The following is a 20039-nucleotide window of genomic DNA, read 5'->3' as shown; positions in this document are numbered from 1 at the left end:
ACAGAGGAGCCTGGCATGCTACAGTCCATGGGGTTGCAAAGAGGTAGACACAACTTAGTAATTAAAATGGCAACACCAACTATGACAAGGATGCTCACTCTGTACAAACATGGTAGCTGCTTTGTGCAGGACCAGATTCTTCAGCTTTTTCTTGGTGCACATTTCAGAGTCTGGCCCAGAACAGGGTCGCTGAGTGACATGATGTTGGTTGACTCAGACTTAGGGGTAAAGTCTATGGATAGGGTTCATGTGTGGATATGAGAGTTGGTCCATAAAGAGGCTGAGTGCCAAAGAATTGATATTTCAGATTCTGTTGCTGGAGAAGAAGACTCTTGAGAGACCCTTGGACAGCGAAGAGATCAAACCAATCAATCCTAAAGAAAATCAACCCTGAATATTCATTGGAAGGACTGATGCTGAAACTGAAACTCCAATACTTTGGCCACCTGATGCAAAGAGCTGACTCATTTGAAAAGACCCTGATGCTGGGAAAGATTGTAGGCAAGAGGAGAAAAGGGTGGCAGAGGATGAGATGGTTAGCATATGGCATCATTGGCTCAATGGACATGAACTTGAGCAAGCTCTGGGAGACAGTGAAAGACAGGGAAGCCTGGCATACTGCATTCCATGGGATCTCAAAGAGTCAGACACAACTTAGTGACTGAACAACAACAACAAAGGATTCAGATAACAACTTACCTTATAAAATGTTAATAACAAGGAATTTAATTAATCACTTTTCAGACAGCTCATGGGGATGTCTGAGAAGAAGGAATGGGGAATAGTGGTACCCAACTTACAATCAGAAGTTGCCTCTTCAGGGTGACTCTCAGGTCAAATATGGAACTAATATCAGTCAAACCTACTTTATTGTCACTAGATTTCAGAGCTGGAGCTGACCAAAGTGCGGCTGCTAAATATCTCTTCTCTCAGGAGACTCACCACCAACATGCAGCCCAAGAATACAGACCCCACCCCAGCATCTCTGATTCAATTCCTTTTGACGGCTGGCTTTTTCCCTCCCCACCAATCTTTCTGCCTCCTAATGCTTGATGATGGTGATTGGTTTTTGTTTCATATTTTTATTGTAATGTTAAACTGTGTTCACAGATTCCAAGTCTGATTAGTTGGCTGCTTACTTGGCATTAGGGTCTGCTTACTATTGTAAAAAAGCAGAAATGTGCATGTGGAATTCTGTAAGATGGGGGAGCTGTGTCTAGCATGTTTATCAGAGACTTGGGTGGAGCATGGAAACTGCAAAGCTGAGCAAAGTGACTTGTCGATGGGGTGACAGGATCAGGGTTCAAACAGATCTCAGCAGGCTGGTATTCTGGGCCAAAACCAACAAGAGGAAATTCAGTAGCGATTAAAGTTAAGTCTTGCCTAAGTTAAGATGGGAGAGAGCTGGCTCTCCTGTCATTGTTTGGAGGAAAAAAGACATTATTTTGAAGAACAATAGCTAGCTTATACTTATTGAGACATTCTGGCTTCCCTGGTGGTTCAGACAGTAAAGAATCTGTCTGCAATGTGGGAGACCCAAGTTTGATCCCTGGGTCCGGAAGATCCCCTGGAAAAGGGAATGGCTACCCACTCCATTATTGCCTGGAGAATCCCATGGACAGAGGAGCCTGGTGGACTACAGTCCTTGGGGTCACAAAGAATAGGACACAACTGAGTGACATTGAGTGAGAGAGATATTGAGACAGTCACTTATTACCTTTACTGAGATGCTGTGTGATACAGTCTATATAGATGATATTTATTTAAATACTGTTGGAGTAAAGTTATCTCTATTTTTCAATGAGTTTTAGAAAGGCTAAGAAGGCTATGACTCTTAACCAGAGTCATACAACTTTTAACCATTATGCAATACTGCCTCCATAATGAGATCCAATAAATGATGTGACTGGAAAAGGTAGGAAGAAAGGGGAAAGAAAGGAAGGGAGGGAAGGAGGAAGGAAGGGAGGAAGGGAAAGGGAGGGAATAAAGGGAGATGGAAACTTAGATTTCATCAAAAGAAACCTGGAGAATAGGGACACTGTGTGGTCTGTATTGTTCTCAGATAGCAATGTTATATTCTGGATGCTACATTTTAAAATAAAAAATGTGGAGACAGCAGAGTGCACAGAGAGGAAACATTCCCGAGACAGCTGGGACAATTGAGGATACCAGCTGGTTTGAGAAATCTCAAGAAGAGTTCTTCTGTAGCAGAGGATGGAGACTCACCATCCACTGCTCTAGAAGGCTAAAAGTTCCAGGGAAGCAAGTTCTCTTTCACTATAAGAAAGAATACACACAAATGTAAATGTTCAGAAATAACCCTGTGGCACTTTGTTCAGCCCCTAAAAGGTTTTGTTTTTCTAAATGTTTGTGTTATCATCATTATCATCATGCTGTTGGCACCAAATGGAAGAGATGAAAAGTAGGTATAAAATGGGGATGTCATTGCTACTCTTGGGAAAAGAAGATAGATGAGATGGGCAGGAAGATTGGCTGGTAGGAAATAGCAGTGGCATTTCAAAGCAAAATCTAACTGTCTTCATGGCCAGAGAGAGGAGAAAAACTCGAGGACCCCTTTGAGATGTCATTTTCTGTTTTCTTAGGAGAAAAAAAAAAGTCTTATTGATTCAATCAGAGAAACGAAAGACCTGCCTTTATAACTTGCCTACTTTAGTTATTTTAGAATCAAGATACTTTTTTTTTTTGGTAAGTATAGGTGGAGAAGTTATGGAAAGAAACTCTAAACTGAACAGATGGGACAGTGGGAATAAAAACAAATTAAAACAATATTGCAATGAACTCTCAACTTTCACTTTAAAATATATATGATGATGTTTTTCAACTTTTCACATTCAACCTATCAGTATATCAAGTGACAAAATGAAAAATCAATTTCAGCTGTGTATATTTTAAATGTTTACCTAAAATGATTTGAACTCACCAACCTAAAAGCCCAGATGAATGTATTAAACTGCTTATTGTATTTTTTATGAATTAAAACTTTATTTTATATTACATTATAGACAGGACACAGTTCTGTGTGGTGACATTTGGTGTACAAAATTGAACTGAACAGTGGTCTAATTAGAGCAGTAAATAATATGGGTTTAATTAGCCCTTATCCCCGATGACAGACTTGATCAGTTGCCAGATATTTATTCTTTCCTTTCACTTGACTTTTGCTGAAATATTGCCTCTAGTAGGGCTGCTTACTGTGCTATAAATAGGTGACTTGGTAAGAAGCCAGGAAACCGACTGACCAGTGAGATGTGGGTAAAAATTATTGGAAAACCTCCTCCTTGCTAGGAGTCATTATTTCTTCATTTCACATTTGAAGGTCCTTTCTGCAGATCCCGCTCTTAATTTTTTATTTATTTTTGGTTGGATGAGGTAACTTGGCCTAAAGGCTTAAGGAAATCTGTGTAATATCTAGTGGAGTCTCTTGCTACAGTTTATTAGATGTCAGGGTTTCCTGCATAAACTCTCCTGGCCTCTAACATAGGACTCACCTATGAAGTCCTGGCTGACTTCAGCTTTTCTGTATGTCAACAGGATGTGGTTTTGTTTGTTTGCTTGCTTGTTTTCAATTAAAATATTAAAGTGTTGGCTTTACAAAAGAACTTTACAAAATGCAGAGACACAAATAAAAAAGAAGTAAAATTGCTCAGCATCCTTCCACCTAGAGGTAGCGGCTGCTAACATTTTAATTAATCTCTGACTCTTTTCTCTGGGCACCCCTCCCAGAAAAGATCTGACACAACCATGACCAAACATTCAATTTGATGAAGCCAGGTGGTACTAGAATGGGTGTTTGTTTTCTCCAAACTTCTATGGATGTTCAATATGATTGCCTTTTAACCCCCAATTTTTAAAAAGAAATGTCAAATCCACAGAAGTTCAGAGAAAACTAACATCCATTCTAGTACCACCTGGCTTCATCAAACTGAATGTTTGGTCATGTTTGTGTCAGATCTTTTATGGGGAGAGGGAGGAGAATAAAACGTTCCGTTGGTATTCCTTTTGTGTGTTTCCCCAACAGCCTTCACTCCTCGTCTTGTTCTCTCCCTCCTTAAAGGCATCTTGGTGGTTTTCTTCCAGCCCATATGCTTGTGTTTTTATTGCTGCATTTTTGTGTGGATATTCACATTTGTTGGTGTTTAGTCACTAAGTCATGTCTGACTCTTTGCAACTGCATGGACTGTAGCCTGCCAGGCTCTGTCTGTGGGATTTGCTAGGCAAGACTGTTGGAGTGAGTTGCCATTTCCTACTCCAGGGGATATTTCTAAGCCAGGGATTGAACCTGCGTCTCTTATGTCTCCTGGATTCGAAGGCGAATTCTTCACCACTGAGCCACCTAGAAAACCTGGATATTCACATACTTATCCCTTTATCTATAGGTGGGATAGAAAATGCTATGTGTGTTTCCATTTTAACATAATTAAATCTGTTAGTCTTTTCCTTTAGGATTTCTACCTTGGTTGATGTATCTAGGACAATCTTTGTTACATCAAGTCTGTGTGATTTTAGTCTATAACTTTTTTACTATTTTATGGTTTCCACATTTAAAATATTGATTCCTGGAATATATCTGAATTAATTTTGGTGTATCTTGTGAAGAAGTTATCTATGGTTTTCTTTTAAACCATTCATCACACTGACTTGTGGTTCTATACTATGTTCTTATACTTGGGTCTGTTTCTGGGCTTTTTAAGAAAACTTAATAGATATGAATGCTTATTGCTATGCCAGTTCTATACTCTTTTAATTGAGGCAATATCCTTCTAATTTCCCATCTTTTACAGTTTTTTCTTGGCTCTTGTAGACATTTACTCCACTGGTTGAACTTTAGAATCATTTGTTAAGGTCCAGAAAACCCCCTTTTGAGATTTTGATTGGAGTTGTTATAAATTTATAGATGAATTTGGAGAGAATTGACATTTTGCAGTATTGAGTCCAGCTATTTAGGACTATGGTATGTTTCTCCATTTCTTTGAGTCTGCGTTAGTCCTCTTTGTAAAGTTTCGTAATTTTATTTAAGTAATACACATCATTTCTTTTCATTTCTGTGTGTATGTATGCTCAGTCACTCAGTTGTATCTGACTCTTTGCAACCCCGTGGGCTGTAGCCCACCTGGTGCCCGTGTCCATGGGATTTCCCAGGCAAGAATACTGGAGTGGGTTGCCGTTTCCTTCTCCAGGGTATCTTCCTGACCAAGGGATTGAACCCATGTCTCTTACATCTTTTGCATTGGCAGATGGATTGCTTACCATTGAGCCTATATCCATCTATATATTTAAAATTTTTTAAACTCTCCCAGTTCTCTTTTCTCTAACGTATCTTGATATAAGGGCTTCCCTGGTGGCTCAGATAGTAAAGAATCTGCCTGAATGCAGAAGACCTAGGTTCGATCCCTGGGTCAGAGAGATCCCCTAGAGGAGGAAATGGCAACTCATTCCAGTATTCTTGCCTGGAGAATCCCATGGACAAAGGAGCCTGGAGGGCTACAGTCCATGGGGTTGTATAGAGTTGGACATGACAAGCAACTAACACACACACACACACACACACACACACACACACACACACACACACACTATATTGATATAAATCAATGGTGGCAAATCCAGAAAACAAATTAAACCAACTGTATTCATAATTTAACTTTCTCTATTTTCTTGGACCCTGAAGCTTTATCTATTTTGTCTTCTTGGGGTGGAGCCTCTCTCAGGAGGTTCCACAAATCCCCATGCACAAAGGTTTCCTTGAAGTTTGCACCAGTCTATATGACAGACAGAGGTGAGAATGCCTTAGGTACAAGGTAGGACCCTGCTATGTAAGTTATAAAACAAATTAATAATAATAAATTTTATTTTTCATATTTAGCCAATGTATTTAAATGTTGAAATGATAAAATATCACATTTAAAACTGAGCTAGGAAGCCATCTGGATAAAACCCTCATAAGTGGAAAGGTATTCATGTGCCTCTAGTTTCCATATAAAACTATCTTATGTGTGGGACTCCCCTGGTGGCCCAGTGGCTAAGACTCTGTGCTCCCAATGCAGTGAACCCCAGTTCAATCCCCAGTCAGGGAACTAGGTCCTGCATGCCACAATTAAGAGTCCACATGCCCCAGTGAAGATCGAAGATGCCGTGTACCAGCAGTTAAGACCCAGTGCAGCCAAGTAAATAAATAAATATTTTTTTAAAACCCTAACTATTGTGTGTGTTTGATGTAACCATTCTGAAGCAAACACTTTCAGGCAACTTTAGTGCTTGTGAACAGCTTAGACTAAGAGTCTGCAAAAACTAGGAAAGCCTTTGGGTATCTCTAGCATTTTGTCTATAATTTATTGTGCTTTCCATTTCCCAGACCTCAAGAAACACTCGTTCAGATGAAGAGAAAGATAGCAACTGGGACGCCTGGGGAGACTGGAGTGACTGCTCGAGGACTTGCGGGGGAGGAGCCTCATATTCTCTGCGGAGATGTTTGACTGGCAGGTAAGTGGCAGCTTCATCTGCTCTTCTCTGTGGGACGTCAGCCCCTTTGGATGGGTGGTGTTGGGAAGACAACTTGGCTTCATGGCTTTAGAAAGTACTGTGCTGGTGGTATAACATCTGCAATGTCTAAATATTTAGTGGCTTCCCTGGTGGCTCAGACGGTAAAGAATCTGCCTGCAATGCAGGAGACCTGGGTTCGATCCCTGGGTCAGGAAGATGCCCCGGAATAGGAAATGGCAACCCGCTCCAGTATTCCTGCCTGAAGAATTCCATGGACAGAGGAGCCTGGCAGGCTACTGTCTGTGGGGTCCCAAAGAATTGGAAGTGACTGACACTTTCACTTTCAGATAGGAAAAGAGTGGGGTTTATTTGTGTTTGTCTTTTACTTTTTAAAAGTGGTGTGTACCTCCCCAATCACCAAAAACTGAATATAAAAGCCAAACCCCATATATTAGAGCATTTTATATTTCCTTGGCATCATCCCTCATGCCCTGCCCTCATAAAAAATATATCCTGTGATAAATGCCAAGGCAATAATTAGGAAGAATAAAGGGGATGAGACTACTTAACCTCAAAATTTTGATCAAGGTTCCATTTGAATCACTGGTATAAATGGTCCTTATTCAAATCAAGGATCAGTTAAACACCATAAATTCCACTTATCCACTGGCAAAAGAGATAAAGGCAAAATTAGAAAATAAAAATAGTATGTACTTGTATTTGTTCAAAAGAATTAGAGGAATATATTAAGGACCATGAATGGGCATTTTCATCTTGTTGTCATACAACCAAAATGCTTCCATGCTTATTACTGTATTTAAAAAGTGCTTTGATTTTGCCTAGAATATGATTTTTTCCAAGTGGTCTATCTCAGTGTGAATTTGTGTCTTCTCTCTCCTAACTGTAGTTGGCTGCTACTGGAAGGGCTTCAAGTTAGGAAGGGCAACTCTTCAGCTTTTTCTGCCTTCTCTGTACATACTCAGAAAAAGAGATTTTGGCAAGAGTAGAGGAGAAGGAGGAGGAGTGGAGTGTTGCCATGACTTTGTGTGTGTGTGCGCTCAGTTGCTTGGTTGTGTCTGACTCTGCGACCCCATGGACTGTAGCCCGCCAGGCTCCTCTGTCCTGGGATTTCCCAGGCAAGAATACTGGAGTGGGTTGCCATTCCCTTCAGGGCATCTTCCCAGCCCAATTATTAACCCTCATCTCCTGCACTGGCAGAAAGATTCTTTACCACCGAGTCACCTGGGAAGCTCCTGCCATTAATTTAGGGAGCAGGCATTGATGCTATCTGGTTAGGAGGTATTTAAAGCTACTTTTCATCTATTGTGAACACTTTGATGGATTTCTCTGAGACGTTATCTCCTCCTCCTCCCCACCCCCACCCAGTCCCTTGGGATTCTTTGCGTGCAGTTCACTTGAGATGTGGTATTCGCAATCCTCTAACTTGGTAATGCTGCTCTTTCCTATTCTAGGACACCTAGACATGTCCCAGCCTCTCCCTATTTATATATACTCACCCCTCAGCAGCTGTCTTGGTATGTTTGTTCCTAAGACAACTCACACTGACTGTCTTGCATGCAGCCCACATCTGGTTCATTGGAAACCCTCCTGTCAACTTTGCTAAAGACACTTCCCAGTTCTAGGAGCCAATACAGCAACACTTTCTCTGCTTACACAGTCCACTGCAGCTGAGCTCTCAGCCCTTATGTATCTCAAGTGTGGATTAGATACCAACCAACTGCAAGGGACACCTATTGAACTCTTCAGCTGGCATTCCCAAAATTTCTTCCTCTTGACTGGGGGTTAGCAGATCGAAGCCCTTGTTTCTTCTCTTTCTGTTACAGCAGACTGAGGATTAGGCTCCCAGCATAGATTTCTCAAAGAAATCTTCAGAAATCCTTATACTACCCAAGTCTCCAGCTCCAAAATGTTTTTTATACCTTGGTGTGGGCAAGCAGTTTAACAATTGTGAATTAACTAACACAGAGGGACTTCCCTGGTGGTCTAGTGGTTGAGTCCACCTTGCAGTGTGGGGGATGTGGGTTCAATCCCTGGTCGGGGAACTAAGATCCCACATGCCATGGAGCAACTAAGTCTGCATGCCACAACTACTGGGTCTCTCTCCGGAAAGCCAGTTCCACAACTAGAGAGTCTGTGCATTGCAACAAAAGATCCCGCATGGCGCAATGAAGATCCTGTAGGCCACAACTAAGACCCAACACAGCTAAATGAATAAGTTAAAAAAATAAACTAGCACAGAACTTGCCCTCATGGTTCTTATAATCTAGAGAGACAAACAATAGACAAGTATGTAATCAAATTATGTGAAATTAACATTTTGTCAAGGGGGTAGGTAATGCCAACACAGGGAAGTCCTCTGTACTGAGAGTCTCTTTTTGAGACCCGACTGCTTAGAGGAAGTGAATTATATGAGGGTGGAGGGTTCAGTTCAGTTCAGTCGCTCAGTCGTGTCCAACTCTTTGCAACCCCATGAATCGCTGCACGCCAGACCTCCCTGTCCATCACCAACTCCCGGAGTTCATTCAGACTCACGTCCATCAAGTCAGTGATGCCATCCAGCCATCTCATCCTCTGTCATCCCCTTCTTCTCCTGCCCCCAATCCCTCCCAGCATCAGAGTCTTTTCCAATGAGTCAACACTTCGCATGAGGTGGCCAAAGTACTGGAGTTTCAGCTTTAGCATCATTCCTTCCAAAGAAATCCCAGGGCTGATCTCCTTCAGAATGGACTGGTTGGATCTCCTTGCAGTCCAAGGGACTCTCAAGAGTCTTCTCCAACACCACAGTTCAAAAGCATCAATTCTTCGGCGCTCAGCCTTCTTCACAGTCCAACTCTCACATCCATACATGACCACAGGAAAAACCATAGCCTTGACTAGATGGACCTTTGTTGGCAAAGTAATGTCTCTGCTTTTGAATATCCTATTTAGGTTGGTCATAACTGCTGCTGCTGCTGCTGCTAAGTTGCTTCAGTCGTGTCCAACTCTGTGCAACCCCGTAGATGGCAGCCCATCAGGCTCCCCCGTCCCTGGGATTCTCCAGGCAAGAACAGTGGAGTGGGTTGCCATTTCCTTCTCCATGGTCATAACTAATGGGCCATAAAATCCAGATACTGGAGCCAGCATATGTAAAGTTGCTGGAGCAGGAAATGAAAAGAGGCTTTTATTCCTGAAAAACAGTAGATAAGGGAGAAAGCAGAAAGGGCCAGTGTTGAAGAAGGAGGTAGATTAGTAGACTGTGGAAAAGAATCTCAGATTTTGGGGTTTCAAACACTAGGAAGCTGTCCAAAAAGAAAAAGCATATTTGGAACTGAAACAGGTTGTCAATATTTTATTTGGTCAAATAAAGGCAAAAATAAAAACAAACCAAAAATTCAACTATGGTCCACCATCACAGGCTTTTCAAGAAAGAATTACAATCAGAATTTTTGCATTTAAGCATTAAAAAGTAGACATAATCTTAGATTAAAAGACTTGCCTTTAAATTGAATTCATGTAGGTTTATAAAAATCTACTTTTTTGTCCTTATTTGTCTCACTTCGCTTTGGATCATGCTTTGGATGTAATAAACTATCACAGATATTAGCAGTCTAATGATGGGTAATTGGGAACCAGAAGTGAAAGTTGCTCAGTCGTGTCCAGCTCTTTGCAACTCTATGGACTATACAGTTCATGAAATACTCCAGGCAAGAATACTGGAGTGGGTAGCCTTTCCCTTCTCTGGGGGATCTTTCCAACCCAGGGATCAAACCCAGGTCTCTGGCATTGCAGGTAGATTCTTAACCAGCTGAGCCACCAGGGGAGCCTGGGAACCAGAAACTGAGAAGTAAAAAATAATCATGGACTTAGAACTTGAGACTGCCAGATCCCTGAAGGCAGTGATATGCAGAAAATGACTTTATCTGAGTCATATTTTTTATCCAGGCATTTACCAGTTTTTAAGCAGTAAGAGGCAGAGAAGTCAAGCAGAAACCAGCTTCTAAGAAGCTGAGAAACTGATCAGATTTACTGGCAGTTTCATAGTCCTAGAACATAAAAATTGGAGTTCAAAGCTGTGGTAAACACCTCAGGTGATAGTTTGTATCCTTGAAGGGCTATACCCTAGGAGAAAGGGAAATCTAATCCTAAATAGACTAGATATTACAAAGACTGAACCCAGTCTTAATTAATTCAACCCTAACTTGAATAATGAAATTTTTTGCTGTTTCAACTGCCTCCAAGAAGCTTAAAAATACATCCTAGAGGAAGATGACACCAACCAGAGAGTATACAAATTTTTAGAGATTATGCCAATAATTCAATAAAACATTACCAGTCTTACCATGAGACAAGAACAAGAGGAAAATCAGATGATAGAAATAGGTACTAGAGTTAGAAATAGGTCCTAGGACCTGTGTATTAAAAAACAAAACCCCTGTAATAAGTATTTACAAAAATATATGGCAGGATATAGGATTTCACCAAAGAACTGGAATCCATAAAATGGAATTATATGGGAATTTGAGAGTAGAAGCAAATGATAACTAAAATCATGAACTAAATAGATGGCCATAATAGCAGATTAGAAACAGCAGAAGAGAGTATAGATTTGTAGAAATATCCATGCTAAATTACACAGGGAAAGTGAATGAACATAGAATAAGGATGAAAAGGTATGGATATAAGATGAAAAGGTCTAAACCATGTATAATTGGAGTCCTAAAAGGAAAAGTGAGATAGAGAATAGGGTGTAAGCACTGTTTGAAGAGATATGTGTGTGTGTGTGTGTGTGTGTGTGTGTATGTACACGTGTGCACGCGCACTTGTGTGCACATGCTCAGTCATTCAGTCTTGTCTGACTCATTGTGACCCCATGACTCTGGACTGTAGGCTTCTCTGTCTATGGGATTTTCCAGGCAAGAATACTGGAGTGAGTTGCCATTTCCTCCTCCAGGGGATCTTCTGACCCTGGGATCCAACCTGCATCTCCTGCAAGCTTCTCTTTTGTGTAAGTGAATAGTATATTCGTGTACCATCCTTTAATTCAGTCTTATTCATACGTATATTGAAATTTCTAGCTTGTGTATAGCCTCTATGAATTTTTAGCTGTGATGTAGAGATGTTAACCTATTAATATGCTTTGTTGGTTATTTCACTAGGTATTTATGAGAGGGAGAGAGTTCAATATATGTGCTTGGATGACCTTCTCTATTTAAAATCTTTCATTCTTTCATTTTGCTGAACTTTACCTCTGGTAATTTCAAAATTTTATATATATATATATATATATATATATATATATATATATATATATATACATACACACATACACACACACGCTTAGTTTCTCAGTCGTGTCTGATTCTTTGTGACACATTGGATTGTAGCCCACCAGGCTCCTCTGTCCATAAGATTTTTCAAGCAAGTATACTTGAGTGAGGTGCCATTTCATTCTCCAGGGGATCTTCCTGACCCAGAGATTGAACCCAAGTCTCTTGTGTCTCCTGCATTGCAGGCAGATTCTTTACTTGCTGAGCCATTTTATTTTTATATTTCTGATGATTAAATTTAAGATGTTTGAAAATCATACTTTAATAATTGCTTTATAGTTATCAATGCCAGTAATAAATACTAGTCTCTTCTTATTTGTAAGTCAATGCATGTTCTCTGCTTTTCTTCTTCATTTCCACCCAGTGGGATTTTGTTATTATAACTTGGGATCTTATACTCAATTTATTGGCAGCATTTATCCCCTTTTTATCTTTTCTTTCATAATCATATTTCAAACCATCATCGAAACTTGAGTTTGTGTACATATATTATTTCAATGTTCATTGTCAGTACTTTCAGTTCTTCTTTCTGAATCATCACTTCGTTGGCAAGGATATGTTTTGAGTTGTGCTTCTGGAATTTTAATGCACATATGAATCACCTAGGGATCTTGTTAAAATATAAACTTTGATTCAGTAGGTCTGGAGTGGGGCCCAGGAGTTTTCATTTCTAATGAATTCCCAGGTGATGTCAGTGCTGCTTGTCTGTGGACCACACTTCAGGCAGTAAGACTTTATAGCTTTCTTAATTTCAGGAAAAAGTTGTGGGTCTTATACTTTATGAATCCTTCTGTATCTGAAAATGTTTCTCTCTTGACTTCACACATAAACAGTGAATGGCTTATTTGGGTATGAAATTCCTGAGACACGAATTTTCCCTCTGAAGCCTCAGAAGTTTTTTATCCACAAAGTTTGGCATACAGTGTTGCCCATAGACCTCTCAGGCTGGCTTCTTTTTTTTTTTTGGCTCTTCTTTGGTAGATAACGTGTTTGTTCTGCCTGGCTGCCTATGGAAGGCTTTATTTTTTCTCTCAAGAGTTTTACAATGTTGTTTCTATATATCCGTCTCTTATTTTTTCTTGGCACATGGTAAGCATTTTTATTGTACAGATTTAGATCCTTTTTCATTATAGGAAAAATTTTCTTCTATTATATCATTTACTGTTGGTTTTTGCCTTTTTGTTCTGTCCTCTTTTTCATGAATGCTAGTTATTTCTGTTCATCTACTTTTACTCCGGCCACTTTCATCTATTTATTTTCCTGTGTGGTTGAGAATGATTTTCAAGATCCTTGCTACTTGAATTTTTTTCTAATTTATTTTCTAATGATGTTTGAAAATACTGCTATGGTGTATTTGTTACCTTACATTCTTTCCTTCATTTTAAACCTGGTCCTTCTTTGTGTATTTATTGTCTTAATCATCTACATCTTGTCATGTATTCTTTTGTGTCTCTTTTAGTGTGATGTCTGGCTAATTCTTACTTATTCTTCATGGTCATCTTCATTTAGGAAATCTATCTTGACATCTGAGTCTAACTTTGATGTTCCTCTCTTATGTTTCTCATTATTGGTAGGTAAGACTCCTTTTAGGGAAGGGACATTGACTTTACCACTCTAAGGTCTAACATCTAACATGTGATTAGGACTCAAATACTGTTACTTGAATGGGTAAACAGTGGTTGCGTGCTCACCTATCACTTCTTTTGTCAATGCTCTTCTTTCTGCCTGAAGCATCCTTTTTCTCCTTTTGGTTGTTAACACATAGTTGACCTTGGAAACTCCTTTCAATCTCCATTTCTTCCTTAAAGCATTTGTTGGCAGTTTCTACCATTTTCTAGGTTAGATGCAGTACTTCTGTGCTTCTATAGGATCTTGTGAATATAGTTTTATCAGAGTGTCTATTTTATTGTGTTTTAAAAAATTTTTTTAATAATTGAAACAAAATTTTAGGTGGTGTAGATATATTTTTCCTCTCTGTACTGTGCCCCACATTACCACTAGCATGTAGTGGAAATTTAGTATATTTTATTCCATTAATGAATAGATGAATGAATTAATAAATCCTGGACTGATTTTAAAAAGCCTTCTTGACTATAGTATGGCTCTAGGGGATAGGCAAGAATGGGTAATTTTGTGAAGAATATTGAAAACTATGTTAGAGATTATACAATTTTAACAAAAAGATATTTTTAAGTTTTAGTTTTTATTTATAATTTTTAAGAAGTTGAATATGTATTATTCAGATATTAGACTAACTGTTTTTCTCTTTGTCCATTTGCCCTACTTTCTGGGAGATTTACCTGAACTTACATTCCAATTCTCTAGGTAGTTTCATTTTTCCTCTTTCTCTTTTTTTTTTTTTCTGAGATATTTTTTGTTCCTTAATTTATTTTTTTTTAAAGCAGTCTGTCCCTGGTTTTCAGATGCAACATCTTCTCTTTTATCTCTCAGCATATAAATAGAGTTTGGGGGGGTGGTTTTCTTTCCCTTGCATTGTCTCAATTCTTTTTGAATTACTGTTTTCTGTCTTGTTTATGTCATGATATTTCATAATAAAGACTTTTCTAAGATTTCTGGTGATCCTTGTTGGCTCTTGTTCATATTTAAGGAAAAGAGGTGTGAGCTTAATTTTAAGGAGATATGGCTGGTCTATCTCATTGCCTGACGATGTTTTTTAGGTATTTTTATTTGTGCTGCTCTGATTTCTCACTCAAGGATCCTCTGATTTCAATATTCTAGGAGACAAGTAGGGCATAAAGCTGATTTATAGATTTATTTCACTCAAAATTCTTACAAAGTTTTATTTTTGTAAATTAAATAAGATTATTCTAAAACTTATATCAAAAGGTATAAGCCACAGAATACTTAAAACAATTTTGAAAAAAATAGAGTAAAAGGAATCAGTCCACCTGATATAAGACTTACAAAGCCAAAACTGTAGTATTAGTACCTAGATCAATGGGAGAAAATATTTACAAACCATATAGCTGATAAAGGACCAGGATTTATATTAAGAACAAAACAGTCAACAATTAAAAAAAAAAAAAGAATCCAATTAGAAAAAAAACAAAAGAGCTGAACAGATATTTCACTAAAGAGGATCAGTTCAGTTCAGTTCAGTCGCTCAGTCGTGTCCGACTCTTTGCGACCCCATGAATCGTATAGCACGCCAGGCCTCCCTGTCCATCACCAACTCCCGGAGTTCATTCAGACTCACGTCCATCAAGTCAGAGATGCCATCCAGCCATCTCATCCTCTGTCGTCCCCTTCTCCTCCTGCCCCCAATCCCCGCCAGCATCAGAGTCTTTTCCAATGAGTCAACTCTTTGCATGAGGTGGCCAAAGTACTGGAGTTTCAGCTTTAGCATCAGTCCTTCCAATGAACACCCAGGGCTGATCTCCTTCAGAATGGACTGGTTGGATCTCCTTTCAGTCCAAGGGACTCTCAAGAGTCTTCTCCAACACCACAGTTCAAAAACATCAGTTCTTCAGTGCTCAGCCTTCTTCACAGTCCAACTCTCACATCCATACATGACCACAGGAAAGAGGATACACACGTGGTAAATAGGTACATGAAAATGGCCTTAATATCTCTAGCTGTTAGGGAAACACAAATTAAAGTCACAATCAGACATTATTACATATGTATCAGAATAGCTTTTTTAAAAAAATAAAAAATTTGACAAAATGAAATACTGGTAAGAATTCAGATAAACTGGATCACTCCTATACTAGGAGTGAGAATGTAAAACAGAATGGCCACAGGCAGTTTCTTAAAAAAATTAAACATGTAACTACTGTACAACCCAGCAGTTGTACACCTAGGCATTTATCCCAGAGAAATGAAGACTTGTTTTCACATGGAAACCTGAATGTTTTTAGCAACTTTTACTCATAATATCAAAAAAAAAAAAAAAATGGAAACAACCCACATGCCCTTCAGTGGGTGAATAGGTAAACAAACTATAGTATATCAATACCATGGAATACTACACAGCAGTAAAAAGAATTGAACCACTGATAGATGCAATGACCTGGATGACCATACAGTTACGTATTGTGTTTTTCACACATCATGAATATTTACCATTTCAAAGTCCCAAGGCTATGAGTATTTTGATAACTAAGAATATACTATACCAACTCGATCTGGAAGGTAAAAAATGTAATCCTGACTTTCTTAGCAACAAAAATTTCAGAAAGTACAAAAATGGCAACAGGTCTCTAGATAAAGATATTGGCAAAATTATGATTAAAACACTGCAGTATTAACTAAAATGCATAAAGAGAATAATGGTTATATAGTCTGAACTTGTCTAAAGACTGATGGATACAGAACCCTTCTCTCTGTACTTCCTTCCCTGCCCCTGCTTCCCCACCACCCAATGAACTTACTTTTCTTGGAGAGTTTACTCAAGTTTAACAATTCCACTCCCCAAATACAACCATTCCTATGAATTAACAGAAAAAATACTTAAAAGGTCTTACTTTAACTCTACTTTCAACATAGGTTGTATACTTTTATACATCTAGAAAACCTAGATGTTTCAAATAAGGATTTGTTTGTCCACTGTCTACACAGTAGTATTGAATAAACTACACACGTGTAACAATGGTTATATCCGAAAGTGTCTTCTATGAAGGAATATTCTAGCCTAGAACCCTCATTTCTCCCAGTTCCTCCTATTTGCCATCTATCCAACAGTGGGCGGAGTACACTCACGTGTTTCACTTAGATGTGATTTACAATTTCCTTTTCAGAAGACAGCCTTTCAGTGAATTATAACACCAAGTATACAAAACATATTAATTTATTAACTCCACTTTAATCATACATTGGGCTTCCCTTGTGGCTCAGCTGGTAAAGAATCCTCCTGCAGTGTGGGAGACCTGAGTTTGATCCCTGGGTTGGGAAGATCCCCTGGAGGAGGAAGATGCTACCCACTCCAGTATTCTGGCCTGGAAAATTCCATGGATAGTCCATGGGGTCACAAAGAGTCGGACATGACTAAGAAACTTCACTTTATCATATATTGGCAACCTCTTTAATATCTGAGACTAGCTATTTTAAAATTGGGACCCATCTGTCCAGTACATACATAATATATAAAGTAAAGGTAAATGAGATACATGTAACACATAGACCAATGGATAAGTTGAAAGGTTTCTAGTACACTCTGGCAAAACATCTTTGCAATCTTCCCTCCTACCTTCTTCAACCCAATGGACAAGCACAGAGTGTACTGTTTAGAGAGGAGGTTTAACAATCCCATTTTCAAAGACAGTATTTCCCATCAGTTTTTAAAAGCTATTTATAAGAAGCATTATTCTACTACTACTACTTTTAAACACATTAAACACTTCTAAATATCTAAAAGACTAGATATTGTCTTTTATTAGATACTTGTAAAAGTAGACTAGATACTTGTCCGCTGTGTACACAGCACTGCTAAATAAGCTTTCACCCATCTAAGTCTTGAACAAGACAAGAAATAATAATTATTTGGGGGCTTCCCCAGTAGTTCATCAGGTAAGGAACCCACCTGCAATCTAGGAGACATACGAGATGTGGGTTTGATCCCTGGGTCAGGAAGATCCTCTGGAGGGAACCCACTCCAGTTTTCTTGCCTGAAAAATGCCATGGACAGAGGAGCCTGGCTATAGTCCAAAGTTGTCACAAAGAGTTGGACACGACTGAGCATAAGCACAAGAGAAGACACGAAACAGTGCTTATCATCTAGGGTATCTTCTAAATATGACCAGTTTGGCTTGAACAATTCCCTCCCTCACTTCCTCTCTCCACCACCAATCCAGTGGCCAAGTACAGGCATGTGTAATGCTTAGAGGCGACTGAACAAATTCATATCCAAAAGTCATTTACAGAAGACAAGCTGGCCTATGAATTTCCACACAATGTGTACAGAATGTGCTAATTTTACTTAAAATGTGTTAACTTTTTTCCTGACTAATTTGGCATTCACTGGCAACCTCATTCACCCCCAGCCTTCAGCCAGTACACAAATACAATGCAGTGTTCAAAGAGGTGGTCTGGCCACCCCCTCAAACAACAGTATTTCACAGGAATGTTAATAAAAAGATGTTTTCAAAAGCGGCTTTGTTATTGTTTAGTTGCCCAGTAGTGTCCGACTCTTTGTGACCCCATAGACTGCAGCATGCCAGGCTTCCCTGTCCTTCACCACCTCCTGGAGTGTGCTCAAACTCATGTCCATTCAGTCGGTGATGCCATCCAACCATCTCATCCTCTGTCATCCCCTTCTCCTCCTGCCTTCAATCTGGAAACTAGATGTTGCAAAATTAGGACTCATTTGTCCATTATATACACACCAAACAAAATGCATATAACATACAGAAAATGATTTGGTCTGAGTATGTTCAGGTACGAACACACTAGCATATTACCTTTTGCAGTTCTTTCTCTCCCACTTCCTCCAAACCACAGAACAAATACAGACAACAGTATACTTGCTCATGGAGGTGGTTTAACATTTCAACACTTCCAAAGACAATAATAGTTCCTATGAATTTGAGCAAAAAGATATTTACAAAATGATATTTTATGACTTCTACACTTAACCTATGTCAGGCACTTCTAAACATCTAGATGGACTAGATGTTTCAAATAAGAACTTCATTTGTCCACTATATACAGAGCAGTCTTGAATAAACTGCACGCATGAAACAGTTATAATCTGAAAATATCTTCAAAATACAGGCATTCTGGCCTAAGACCAACCCCCTTCCCATCTCTCCCTGCTCCACCAACCCAGAGGGCAATAAAGCTCAGTTTTTCAGAAGACAATCTTTCCTGGAAATTTTCACACAAAATGTACAAAATGTATTAATTTACTACCTCTATTTCTGTCCTAGACTAGCAATCTCTTTAACATCTAGAAAGACTAAATGTTGTAAATTAGGACTCACTTGTCCCTTATATACACTATATACACAGCAAAATGAAATCAAATGCACAAACATAAAAAACACAATGCTTAGTCTTGCCCCAGTAACACCACTCAGGCACAGAGCTCTTTGCATTTCCTTCTTCCCCTGCCACCCGCAACCTTCAACTAGTGCGTAGATACAATTCAATGTTCAAAGAGTTGCTTTGGCCACAATGACCCCCCACCAACAGTATTTCAAAGGAATTTTAACATAAAGATGTTTACAAAATGTCCTTTTACTACTTCTGGTTTTAACATATATCAGGACTTCAGAACATTTAGAAAGACTAGATATTGCCAAAAAGTACTTATTGTCAACCATATTTATACAGTAGTGGAATAAAATGCACACACAAAAAAAATGGTTATAATATGGAAATGTCTTCTAAGGACGGCCAATCTGCCCTAGAACCTGCTTTACTTCCTCAATGTCATCCATTCCATGTCCTCTAACCCACTGAACAAATGTGGGCCTTTGGGTCTCCTGAGGTCGCTTCTGCTGCTGCTGCTCTTCTAGAGGTGGTCAAACAACTCCATTTAGAAAAGTCATTTCCAGAAGACATGTCTTTTCTATGTTTTGTTTTGTTTTTTTTTTTTTAAAGGGCATTTACAAGATAGGTGATTTTCTAACTTGACTTTATCATACTTCAGCAACCTCTTTACATCTAGAAGGCCTAGATACAGTTTTCTTTTGAAAGGTTGAGGGGGAAGTTGAGAGCAGCTTTTTCATATTATACACACAGACTTTCTATAAATGGACAGTAAATCTTCCCAAAGGGCGATGGGCAGTAACTATTGGCTGCATGGGGTAAGTTATTCCATCATTTCTGTTAGTATCTTTCGACGTCAAGGTCTTGGTAGAATCACCAACTGCAGAACCGTTAATTTCTACCCGTCACCCACTGCGGCTCCGCCCACCTTCAGGGTCGCTAAAGCCTTTGTCAGCCCCCACGCGGTGAGCGGTCACCTCAGGTACCCGATCCGTGCGGGTGCCTGGCAGCGGCTTGGCCTAAGCCCTGCAGCCTTGGGCCAAGAAACCCAGTGGTTGCTCAGCGAGATCCGGGCCCTGAGCGGCCGCTGTTCAATGAGGGTGAGGGTGAGGTGAGGGTGAGGGTGAGGTTTGCTGTGGCTTCCAGTGGGTGGCGGTGGTGAGAGCTCTGGGGCCCCGCAAGACAGCCCAAGCTGTCCCAGTGAGTGCGCCCCCAGTTCACCTACCCACCGGGGTTCGCGGCCCAGGGGCCCCCGGTTCG

At 39.5% G+C, this 20039-nt stretch overlaps 1 protein-coding gene across 6 annotated transcripts in view; it reads left to right on the top strand.

Moving 5' to 3' along the window:
- Nucleotides 1–20039, top strand: part of ADAMTSL3 (ADAMTS like 3) — a 381778-nt gene that overhangs the window by 120110 nt on the left and 241629 nt on the right. For all 6 annotated transcript variants that reach the window (XR_003507318.1, XM_027520883.1, XM_027520878.1 and 3 more), the window contains exon 4: nucleotides 6374–6501. Coding sequence is in view for 5 of the 6 variants with exons in the window: in XM_027520883.1 (XP_027376684.1) it covers nucleotides 6374–6501 (128 nt within the window). In the remaining variant the exon portion in view is untranslated. The remainder of the gene's footprint in view (nucleotides 1–6373; nucleotides 6502–20039) is intronic.

Source organism: Bos indicus x Bos taurus, chromosome 21 (genome assembly GCF_003369695.1).
Source record: "Bos indicus x Bos taurus breed Angus x Brahman F1 hybrid chromosome 21, Bos_hybrid_MaternalHap_v2.0, whole genome shotgun sequence".
Lineage (NCBI taxonomy): Eukaryota > Metazoa > Chordata > Mammalia > Artiodactyla > Bovidae > Bos > Bos indicus x Bos taurus.
Note: the sequence above shows the minus strand (reverse complement) of the source record. Positions and strands in the feature narration are given on the sequence as shown.